Source organism: Marmota marmota, unplaced genomic scaffold, assembly GCF_001458135.2.
Source record: "Marmota marmota marmota unplaced genomic scaffold, marMar, whole genome shotgun sequence".
NCBI classification, from domain to species: Eukaryota; Metazoa; Chordata; class Mammalia; order Rodentia; family Sciuridae; genus Marmota; species Marmota marmota.
The window spans coordinates 8,630,647-8,643,395 of record NW_026000241.1 but is presented as its reverse complement, the minus strand read 5'-3'; the positions used below and the strand labels follow the sequence as shown (position 1 = coordinate 8,643,395).

At 35.2% G+C, this 12,749-nt stretch overlaps 1 protein-coding gene across 4 annotated transcripts in view; it reads right to left on the bottom strand.

The window, feature by feature from the left end:
* Setd2 (SET domain containing 2, histone lysine methyltransferase) overlaps positions 1–12,749 on the bottom strand; it is a 106,507-nt gene that overhangs the window by 67,985 nt on the left and 25,773 nt on the right. For all 4 annotated transcript variants that reach the window (XR_007344350.1, XM_048795195.1, XM_048795196.1 and 1 more), the window contains exons 4-8: positions 11,609–11,740; positions 9,599–9,727; positions 4,553–4,676; positions 3,103–3,180; positions 913–1,010 (exon numbers count right to left, since the gene is read on the bottom strand). Coding sequence is in view for 3 of the 4 variants with exons in the window: in XM_048795195.1 (XP_048651152.1) it covers positions 913–1,010; positions 3,103–3,180; positions 4,553–4,676; positions 9,599–9,727; positions 11,609–11,740 (561 nt within the window). In the remaining variant the exon portion in view is untranslated. The remainder of the gene's footprint in view (positions 1–912; positions 1,011–3,102; positions 3,181–4,552; positions 4,677–9,598; positions 9,728–11,608; positions 11,741–12,749) is intronic.

Sequence of the window (12,749 nt, the reverse complement as noted above, 5' to 3'; positions counted from 1 at the left end):
TTTTTTTTTTTTTTTTTTTGTGGTGCTGGGGATTGAACCCAGGGCCTTGTGCATGTGAGGTGAGCACTCTACCAACTGAGCTATATCCCCAGTCAGTCCACTGCATTTTTTTTAAATACTGTTAAAACTTGTGGATTTTATATATTTCTTTTTTTTTAAATATTTATTTATTTATTTTAAATCTTTGGTGGACACAACATCTTTGTTGGTATGTGGTGCTGAGGATCGAACCCGGGCTGCACGCATGGCAGGCGATCGCGCTACCGCTTGAGCCACATCCCCAGCCCCTATATATGTTTCAAACTTAGTTATTATCCTTGAAATATTAAATAAGAACTTCCCCACTTTAGTGTTAGTGGTATCCTTTGCTACTGCCTCAGTTACTGTTTTGAATAGACCAAAAAAAAAAAATTTTTTTTTTTAAAGTTCTAGATGAACGCAATACCTTTATATAATTTATTTATTTTTATGTGGTGCTGAGAATTTAACCCAGTGCCTCATCTGGGCTAGGCAAGTGCCTATCACTGAGCTACACCCCAACACTCAAAAAAAATTAATTTTAAGAGTAGAATATGGTTTAGGTAAAACATGATTAGTCATCAGTTGATAATTATTAAAGCTGAATTATGTATACATAGGTCATATGCAAACACAGAGTTGGCATTTCTATAATGATAAAGGTTTTTTTTAACATAAATAAGACAGCATGAAGTTCAGAAGAAAATTATACAGTTCCCGTAAAATAACCCTTAATGGAAGAAGTGGGAAAAAAACCCCAAAATCAAAACAGTATACATATATATAAATTGATACTAAATATAACTTGTAATAATTCACATGAAAGTTTTAAATCTATCTAAATAGCCTATTTTCCCATCAGAAGCAGCAAAATAGAGCAGAAACAATACTTACCCATATCTTTGGAACTGATAGTCAAATGTTAACTCTGAGCCGGAAGGAACCAGTTTGGTGGTAAAAAACCCAACCCTCAGTTGTCCATTCACAGTCCACTGAGATGTTGTTTTGAAAAGAAAAGAAATCAGTAACCAATTAATCTCTGTTTATATGTTTGTGTTGTTTGTGTATATGTGACAGAAAGAGAGGGGGGGGAGAGAGAGAGAGAGAGAGAGAGAGAGAGGATATACGAAGATTATTTGTCATCTGGCTTAATTATGCATGTGACTCTTTTAGGCAACGAAGGTTTTTGACAAGTAGCAAATGAGAAATTCACCCTCCCCACCCCCCCACACACATACCTCTTATTTTATGGATATGGTCTTTAAACCCAGGGGCACTCCAACACTGAGCTATATCACCAGCCCTTTTTACTTTTAATTCTGAAACAGGTCTCATTAAGTTGCCCAGGATGGCTTCCAACTTGCAATCTTCCTGCCTGAGCCTCATGGGTATATGCTGCTGCACTGAGCAAGGAATCTTTTTTTTTCCTTAAATAAACTAACTTTAAGTATTACTCTTGTTTAATGAACTACCAGACGAATGTATCTATAATCTGTCTCTAATAAAAGTAACTGCTAATTGATATATCATGTACATGTACTAATATGTAACAAATTTCACCATTATGTACAACTATAATGCACTAATTAAAAAAAAGAAAACTAAAGTAATTGCTACTTCAACTTTCTTAACTCACATTTCCATACATAAAGATTCACATATTTCGAAAATAGGTAAATAGAGGATGCTTGGTGTCACTGAGTATCACAAGAAAATCTATATTAATATGCTAAAAGTAACCATGTTCTAAGATAAGATAGGTCATGGAAATTGAGAAACACTGACATTAAAAGTTTAATTTCAAGCTGGGGATATAGCTCAGTTGGTAGAGTACTTGCCTCACATGCACAAGGCCCTAGGTTCAGTCACCAGCACCACAATAAATAAATAAATAAATAAAAGTTTGATTTTATGAAACAACAAAAAGGCCAGCATCAGAACAATTCTTGAATTGATAAAAGTCAGAATTAAAATGGGGGTAGACAATTAAAATTGCTAAAATAGGGGGGAAAAAATGTGGAGGGCAGACACACAGAAAATAGACCTTATAGTAGTCCCAGGTAAGTATGTCAAAAAATATACAACTCCATTCTAGACCATCTGTACATGTTACTGATGAAAAACCCAGACTTGAAGAGATTAAGGGACAGTGGAAATCTCACAGCTAAACATATGGCTGTCAGTTCTGGCAGAACTAGAACCATAACTTAGGTTAAATGATTCCAGACTGGGCCCTTCTGTTACATGGATTGGCTCTTAGAAGAGCCATATATAACATCTATTAGTACACAGATCAAAGAACAAAAACTGTCCAGGAGTCAAAAACATTATTTTAACATGAGAGGAAACCAATGATAATGGGTCCATAGCTCAATGATATTTATTTATCTGGGGGAGTAGACCCACAGCCTTCTTAACCTAAAACTTGTAATCTCTCTCAAATTTGGCTTTTTAGACCCTAGTGAGTACCATTAAAATAGTTACATCTGGCACCTGGATAACACCTTTTAAAGAATCCAAATATAACAGTGCATAATGGACTTATTAAAATTAAAATTTAGTTTTGTACTTTGGTACCTTTGAAGTAATATCTAAAATAATTATGGGCAAGGAAACAATCAAATGCTGAGTTCTTGGGTCAGATTCTGGATCAGAAAAATAACAGTTGTCAAAATTTGAATGAGGTCTTTTGATTAGTTAATAGTGTACCCTAGATATAACCATTGTATTATGTCTATTACATATGACATTAACATTTAGGGAAGCAGGTAAGGAGTGGCATAAGAGTACACACTGTACTATTTTGGCAATGCTGTGTTTCTATAAATCTAAACTTATTGGAAAATGAAATTTGAAAGTGGAGAAAAAAAATGATAAAAAGTAAAATTCATAGTGGGCTGGGGATCTAGCTCAGTTGGTACATGTTTGCCTAGCATGCACAAGGGCCTGGGTTCAATCCCCAGAACCACAAACACACACACACAAAAAAAGTAAAATTCATGAATACCTCTAATATAAAATCTAAAATTAACAGAACAACAACCTTGAATAAGTATCCCAAATTCAAAATCTATTTCAACTTACTTTTTGGGTTTCACAGTTTGGTTCACAGCTGTGATTCATGAAACGAGAGCAATTTCCTTTCTGAGTAGCATCTATTATCTGGGGAAAGAAAGACAAGTGAAGAGTTTTTAAAAATGAGACCTCAAGGGGATGAGGTTGTAGCTCAGTGACTGAGTGCTTGTCTCAGATGTGTGAGGCACTGGGTTCGATCCTTAGCACCAAATAAATAAATTAATTTAAAAAATAAAGATATTGTATCCATCTACAACTAAATATATATATATATGATGCCTCAAAATAGGCATGCCTTTTACAAAGAGAAAGTATTATAGGGAAATTTAAGATATACACATGTGCTCTCTTGCCCCCTACCTTGCTTTTACAGAAAACTCTCATACTATTTTACACATTTATTACACATAATAAATATTTATTTGCTTCTTTTGAAAGATCAGCTAACTATAAACATTTAATGGATAGGCAAAATTGTCTCCATATCTGTCAATGTCTCGCCCACATTTTTAGCTATTGCTTATATTCTACTACATTCCAATCTCACTTTATATGTGTAATGCTTCGTTTTAAAGTTTGTGTTTATAACCCAGTACAGTATTAAAACTTGAGTGTGTATCCAAATCCCATGAAGAGTGCAAAAAATTTGCTGGGTCCAACCCCTAATGTTATATTAAGAGAGTGTAGGGGCAGGTTCTTAAAGTTTGCAGTACCACATTGAATATAAAGGAAGATATGAGGATCTAGCTAAACTCCATTAAGCCAGACTTTAAAGAGATTTATAAAATGCAAAACATATCCATTTCTTGATTTTAAAAAAAAATTAAGTATTTTTTCAAAACACTATGTTATCTGTATCAACATGTAATGGGCTTAATTATTGTTACTTTTAAATGGATTAATAAATATTTTTAAATGTCGCAGTTTTAACTTTTTTGGGGTGGGAAGTGGGTACCAGAGATTGAACTCAGGGACATTCGACCACTGAGCCACATCCCCAGCCCTATTTTGCACTTTATTTTTAGAGACAGGGTCTCACTGAGCTGCTTAGTATCTCGCTTTTGTGGAGGCTGGCTTTGAACTCGGGATCCTCCTGCCTTAGCATCCCAAGTTGCTGGGATTATAGGCATGTGCCACAGCGCCTGGCTCAGTTTTAACTTTTAATATGATAAGAACTGATTACCCACATATACCAAGACATTTGGAGTGTCATCCATAATTTTTAATAGTTATAATATGGAGCATGCATATTATTGTTTATGAATAAATGAAAGTACCTCCTTCTCCCATTCTTTTTGAAAAGAAACAAACTATATAGTGTCTGGTCCTTATTTTTCTCACTTGGATATGAGTCAGTGTAAAAGATCCCATCAAACCCAACAATTTACAGATCTATTTCAAAGCAAACACATCTATGTTGCTTACCTCATCATTCTTCAGGGCCATGAAATTTGCTTACCTCATCATTCTTCAGGGCCATGAAATAGTAGTGAATGTTTTTGTTTCGTGCATATTCCTTCACTCGAGCTTTAAACTCCTTATGATCAAGAACCTCTCCACAATATTCCAGGACAAAGGTATTCCTGCAAAGCAAAGAAAATAGTACTTTCCTGTCTAGAACATATTTGGAAAACATACATCCAGGAAAAATTACAAATTTAAAGAAATAATACAAAATAAATAAATTTGATATTATACAAACTGAAATATGTATAAGAATCTGCCATCTGACCAAGCTTAATTTTCTCATTCCTAATACTTTTCAATAAAAGTCCATTCTAATAACCTTTTATATTTTATGTGTACTTTCAAAATGCATATCCTTTCTCTAACAAGATATTAAAGTGAATATTTGGACTGGTTAGAGCACTTGCCTAGCTCATTTGAGGTCCCCAGTTCAACATTTCCCAGAACTACAAAAAATAAAAATGAAAGAAAAGAAAAAATATTTTTTCTTTTTTGTTTTGTTTTGTATTTTATTAGAGACAGGGTCTCACTGAGTTGCTTAGTGCCTCACTATTGCTGAGGCTGGCTCTGAACTAGCAATTCTCCTGTCGCAGCCTTCCAAGCTGCTGCACCCATCAGAAAGAAATAAAAATTATTTTTCCAAGTTCAAGAATAATTTATAGGACTGGGGATGTGGCTCAGTGGTACAGCACTTGTCTAGCATGTATGAGGCACTGGGTTAGATTCTCAGCACCACATAAAATTGAATAAATAAAATAAAGGTACTGTGTCCATCTACAACTAAAAAAAATAATGATTTACAATATTATGAAAACAATGATTCACATCTGGGAAACAGATCTGAAGAAATTTGTAGGCACTGAAAATTAGAGGCTTTTTCTCCTAGAGAAAAGAGTCAGTTAAGTATAGCAATACTTCTGCCATCTTTACTCTCAAAATTGTCTAATGATGTTAAAGGTCAGATTTAGGTTCTATCTGGGTGGCTGACCTCACTGCTCTGTGGATAATACATACAAGGAATTTGCACAAAACAGCTGTGTAAAATGGCAATGGAGAAGTCTTATTTGTGCACAAAGATAATCCTAAGAATAACCCAAATACTCCCTCCATTTGTTTTCATACAAGAAAACTATGATAGATTAGGGGCAACTCTTTTAAATAAATAAATATGTAAATAAACAAATGAACTATCCAGAAAGGACATAAAGCAGCAGCAGTTATGCTTCTGGTCTTGGATTTAGCCCACAACAGACCCACTACGGTTGTCTGCCTCTATTATGAACAAAGTTGCAGAAATTTTACAACTACCTCCACTGACAGTATATTAAGTAGCAACATTTTATGCAATGAACAATCTAAAACCATTAAAAAAGTATCACATTCAAGTCTGCACTACTACACCTTGCATGTTTTAGAACTATGATTATATATGAATAGTCATTGAGAAAAAGCCTAGAATAAAGACCGAGAAGACTGTGCCTCAGCATCTTTTCACTCTTGTAGAAATGAAATGTTCAAAGCCTATGGCACCAATGGTCCGAATAAATGATGACTACTATGAGGAGTTGACACCTAAGAATACTGAAGAAATTAATAAACTCAAAAGTGGCAAAATTCTAAAAACTGGGCTAAGGAGGAGAGATTCTCTTGTGAGCCTGACCTCTTTGAACACACCTGGATTTGGTATCCAAGTAGTCCTTTTATTTAGATTCAACTGTAAATATCACTGGAGATAAAAATATGAACCTCCTGCCTACATAAAACAAAAACAAACAAACAAACAAAAAAAAAAACCTAGCAATCTTAGCTGGGTTGTGATGGCACACACTTTTAATCCCAGCTATTCAAGAGGCTGAAGCAGGAGGATCAGAAATTTGAAGGCCAGCCCCAGCGATGTAGCTAGATACTCTTAAAAAAAAACACAACGGGTACATAGATAGCTCAGTGGTAGAGCACTTGCCTAGCATGTACAATGTCCTAGTTCAACCCCCAGTACTGCAAAAAAACAAATACACACCTGTCTTCTAAAGTACATTCCAAGGTCTCTCTAGCACTTTTCAGTAATTATGATTAATCTCTGGTATCTTTTATTTACCTACATAATCTTTTGTTGGTTATTTTACCTATTTATTCTGTATTGAAGATAATAAATTTTCAGACTCAGCCCTCCTTTATTCTCTAAATGTTCATTTTCACCATGACTTCAACTTTTGACTCTATATAGACAAATGTTTTACAATGCTTTGCCTCAAGTTTTGACCAAAATAGCTTGCCTAGAAAATCTTTTTTTTTTTTTTTAAAGAGAGAGCGAGAGAGATAGAGAGAGAATTTTAATATATATATTTTTTTTTAGTTCTCAGCGGACACAACGTCTTTATTGGTATGTGGTGCTGAGGATCGAACCCGGGCCGCACGCATGCCAGGCAAGCCACATCCCCAGCCCTTGCCTAGAAAATCTTAACCCCTCAAAATAAACATGCCCTAAGTCTAACCAAAGAAATTTTTTTAAATGTAAATCATTTGTATTTGTTTATAACATCTAATATAATGAATATACTTAAAGAGGAGTTAATTTGGCCAACTGAAAAAAATTAAGTCTTCTTAATTTAGAAAAATAAAGTAGTTAAAACGAGAGTAAAAAATAACCACATAAAAAAGCAAAGTCAAAAACAGGATTAGAGCTGGATACAGTAGTATGTGCCTGTAATCCCAGCAATTTGGAAGGCTAACACAGAAGAGGACAGTAAATTTGAGACCAGCCTCAGCAACTTGGCAAGACCCCGTCTCAAAATTTTAAAAAGGGGGGAAGGGCTTGAGTACTGGGAGCCACTCTGGACAGAAGCTATGTGCACACCTTTAAGTCCTGAGTAAAGGGGTACTGAAGAATTATTACACCCCTCAATACACTGGGCTTTACCTCAGCTTGGAAGGTGTGGCTCCAGGAGTGGATGTCACCTGATGGGGTTGAATTACACCCACCTGTTCCTTTGCCCTTTTGGGGATAGAATGTTCCATGGAACCTCCCCTTGTGTGTCCCCTATATAAGAATAAAGAATTCCAGTGGCTTTCTCTCTTTCCACGGAAGCCTAAGGTCACAGAGCCATCTCCTGATTTTGAAAAGGTCCTTCTGTGTGTTTGCGTGCTTTCTTAGCCGTTTTCTTGAATTACTGGAATAGTCAGATTTTGTGAACCCAGCATAGGTTGCCAGCTCAGATAGTGATGGCTAAGGATGTAGCTCAGTAGTAGAGTGCCTCTGGATTCAACACCCAGTACCAAAAACCCAAATGGATTAAAAAAAAATTAGAGTAGATATTTGTATAACTGTGCAGCAACTCATCACAAACATTCTTAGGTCTCAGTAATAAAAATCTAATTACTCATGGCTAAACCTAAAAAAAAAAAAAAAATCAAATTATTATCTTTATAACCAATACTTAAATTTGCCTTTCTAGGGCTGGGGTTGTACTCAGTGGAAGAGCACTTGCCTAGCATGTGTGAGGCATTGGGTTTGATTCTCAACACCACATATAAGTAAATAAAATAAAGATCCATTGACAACCAAAAAAAAATTTTTTCATGAACAATATTTTTAAAAATTTGCCTTTCTAACCCCAGAAATTTATCAACTTGTAATTAATGTAGAATGATGACAAAACCTGAAGCATTTCAATGTTTAATTCTCCAGTTCTAGGACTAGTCCCTTCCCTTAAGAAATAGAAAATGACACATCACAGGCTACCTTGGAATTGTGATAAATCTGGAACTTCATAGGTTAAAAATATTCTACTATTCCCTTCTCTACTACCAAATTCTTATACCTGTACTTGATCATTTAAAGTTCACAGATGCCATGATATAGGTATTATACCAATTTCAGATAAGAAATTATAGAGAAGTTAGGTGATCTGCCTACCCAAGGTCATAAAGCTCAATTTACAGCCTAGGATTCAAACCTCACCTTAAAAACTACTTTCCCCCTTAAGTTACAAAGATGCTCCCTTTCATTATATTAAAATATTTAGTACTCTTGAATCACTTTTTTTTTTTTAAAGGTTTTAAATATCAGAACCTGACTATAATGGCCGATTTGAATTGTCAACTTGATTGGATTAAGAGGCATTAAGAGGCTTGCGGGTATGTCAAGGAATGATAGGTATGTGGGACAACCAACTGAAATGGAGACCCTCCCTAAGCGTGGGCAGCACTATCCAATAGGATGATAGTGTAGATGGAACAAAAGTGGGAAGAACAAAGACATAACAACAGATGCAGGCTCCATTGTTCTTGACCAGGTTTTTAATTGCTGTTGCAATTAAATCTTCAATCTGAGAATATTGGACTCTTGCTTCTTTACTCTTCCAAAGCAGATTCTTCAGAAGCTTTCAGTCTCAGACTAGGGTAGCAGTAGCCTAGCACACCTCTTATTCTGGGGCTTCAGCTTCTAGGACTACGCAGCTATTTCTTCCAGCTCTCCAGCCTGCAGAAGGCCATTGTGGACTATCTAGCTTCTGGTCATAAGCCAACCTAAGTCCCTCTTTTATAATTATACTTTCTGTTGATTCCTGTTGTACACAGGACCTTGCACATGCTAGGCAAGTGCTCTATCACTGCACCACATCCCCAGCCCCTACACTGATATTCTTCACATATTCTCAACTCTTATCCCAATTTGGTTTTATATATACCAATAGATTTTGTCCCAACTCCTTTTCATACAGGAGATTCATAAGATCTTGGGGGTCTACAAGAAGTAATGACCTGGAATTAAAGGAAACATAGCTATCTGACAAGAAAAAGACATGCTTAGTCCAAATGTCCCCAGTGACAAAATCTCTCCTTGGATATATAGACAGAAGGATGTTTTTTATTACTGTTTTCCTAGAAATCAATTTTAAAAAACAAAAAAGTAGCTACCAAATGGTCATGCTGCACAATAATCATTATTTAACCTTAGTGCAACAGAAAAGTTATTTTATTACAAAATTTCTAGGCTTAACAACCCAAAAATGAAGTAAAAGGTGATTAAAACAGAACTTACGAAGGAAGATCTTTGGCAGCTCTTAAGCCCCAGCCTTTTTTTTCTGTAAGTATGACTTCCACATCTGCATGCTGTTTTCTCTGAAACCGTCTATTAGAACAGTAATCCCCATTTGGGCACCTAGAAGAACTGAAATAAGAAACAGGTGAAAAATCAAATTTTTTTTTTTTCAGCACTAGGAATTAAACTCGGTGCTCTACCACTAAGCTACATTCCCAGTCCTTTTTACTTTGAGACAGGATTTCTCATCCATGCTGCCATGAACTGGTAATTCTTCTGCCTCATCATTCCAACTTGCCTGGATTATAGGTACCACACTTAATGCAAAATTAATTATTTCAAAAGCATATTTTTGCTAGAATGTGTTATAAAACTACGTATATCTACATCTTTATGACACAATCCTTACATGTGTGATTAACCCCCAAGTAAGCCTTTCTCTATAATTCTTCCCATCACAAAGATATTCTTTAGAATTCATTGTCAACGTTGTTAGTTAAATAGTACATCCACAATCTAGTTTTATAATTTGGTCATCATGAAACAGTATAGAATACATTTTTAGGCTGCATGGAAGTTTGCAGGTCACTGACAACTATGCGGAGCTAACTTATTTTCTGTAAGTACACGTTTCCTTATATTCTACTCCAGTCACCATTAATTTGGTCTTTTGAATACAACTAACTATTTGATCTACACTTGAGTGAAACCAAGTCATTATTAAACAGACTCATTCAGAGTAAATGCAATAATATACAAGGCTCTTCTCCAATGCATACTAGAGTAAAAATAAAATCAAACATTCACTAAAATCTTAATATTCCCAAACCAATAGATATAAAGGCTTTTAATGACAATTAAGATTATAATACAGGGCTGGGGATGTAACTCAGTGGTAGAGTACTTGCCTAGCATGCACAAGGCATTAGATTCAAAACTCAGTACTGAAAAAAGAAAAAAATATATATAAATTGCCATTTCTAATATAGTATTATTTATTGCCAAACTAGCAGTAAATAATAATTTTATAGATGCTGAAAGGATGAGGATTTATCTTAAAGTGAGGTAGTAAAGTAAAGCTTTCAGCCGATCCCAGCAGCTCGAGAGGTTGAGGCAGGAGGACTGAAAGCCAGCTTCAGCAAAAAGCAAGGTGCTAAGCAACTCAGTGAGACCCTATCTCTAAGTAAAATACAAAAAAGGGCTGGGGATGTGGCTCAGTGGTTGAGTGCCCCAAGTTCAATCCTCAGTATCAAAAAAGAATTAAAGCAGAATCTCTATAATACACAGAATATGGGTAGATAACAGACAGCTAAAGATACAACTGTCCCTGCCTATGTGCGGAAATAGAAAAAAAGGCCAACCTGGGAAAAAGAGAATAAAATGGCTATGGGTAACTGACCAAAAAGTAGTTTGCCAGAGACTGGAAATGCAAGTTAATGAAGGAAAACAAAGCTAAATTTGAACCTAATCCTAAAGAAAACAGAAATACTAAAAGTTTGAGCATGGGAATAACATGAAGAAATTCTAATAACTATACGTATCCATCTACAACATACACGTAAGATTTTATTTCTATGCATAAAAAGAGAAAAACATTTGCGTATGTCAGCATAGGCATTAATTTTTTTCTGGGAAGACTCCAAACAAAGAGACTGAGGTTTGGGAGAGGAAGACATTTAACTTTATGAATTTCTGAAACATTGGGGTTTTATCTCATTTTTAGTGAAAGCTAAAAAATACCAACAATTCTTCCCAGTACACAAACATTACAAGAGAAAAGAGGAGACTGAATATAAATTAGTATTAGCATATTTGGCATTAGTAACAGGACTGATTTACAGAGCACTTAAAATGTGCCAGGTACTATAATCTAATACAAAACACAGGGGAGATTTTCATCCACGGATAGAAAAAAAAGTCAAACTTTACTCCTCACTGATAATTATTTTTAACATTTACAGACATTCAATAGAAAAGCTGAGTAAAAGCAGAGCATTTTAATTTACTTACCATTCAATCATGAGGAGACGATTAAGACAATCTTCCCCACATGCTATTTCACCTTGAGCTCTTTCATCTTTGGAAAGAGGTGTACACTCACACTGCATTCGTTTAATATCCCGATGGGATTTATTCTTCTTTCTATTGGTTAAAGTTTCATAAAACTGGTTAAATAAATCTGGAGATAATATAAGTAATCAAATATGTGCTCTCTCTCATTAGTTTCACATTTAATGATTTCCAAAAGTGAATCTTTCAAAAGGAAGAAAACATCTAGTCACTAGCACCTGAAATATTAAAAGCTCTTAAGAACTGTGTTGCAAAAAACATGATAGAGGCAATCTTAACCTTAGCAGATGAGAGGATAGAATGAGTTCAAGTCTATCATTTTGGAACGCATCCTTATTTCCTAGTCCAAGTCAGCTTAGTCCCAGATTCTGAGCAATTTTAAATGTTAAAGTCATATATGGAAAAATTGTGAGTTTCAAATAACATAGGTGGTTAATAAAAATTTAAGAACCAAATTTCATGGGCTGTATAAATGATAGTTATAATACAAGACTGAGGGGAAAAAGGAGCTACTAAATAAGTTGTTTTTGGCTTTTGTTTGTTTTGCAGTCCTGGGGACTGAGACCAGGATCCTGCACATGCCAGCAAGTGCTCTATCACTGAGCTATATTGCCCAGCCCTAAGAGCTTTTAATTAAAAGTTTTGAGGCTGGAGTTGCACACCTGTAATCCCAGCAACTCAGATGTTGAGGCAGGAGGATCTCAAGTTTGAGGTCACCCTTCAGCAACTTAGTGACACCCTGTCTAAAAATAAAGTTTTTAAAAGAGATGAGGATGTAGCTCAGTGGAAGAGTGCCCGTGGGTTCAATCCCCACTACTCCATTAAAAAAAAAAAAAGTTAGGCATTAGCTTTAACTCAACCAAACCTTTTAAGAGAACCCTTCGGTACTATAACTTTTGTAAAAATTTGTTTAAAAGAAAACTGTATGGCTTTTTTAAATGAAATATGACTATACAATAATTAAGATAAGGCTAGGTTTAGTACCAGCTACTTGGGAAGATGGCTCAAACCCAGGAGTTTAGGGTCAGTTTGGGCCTACAAACTACAAGACTACATCAAAATTAAAAAAAAAAAAAAAAAT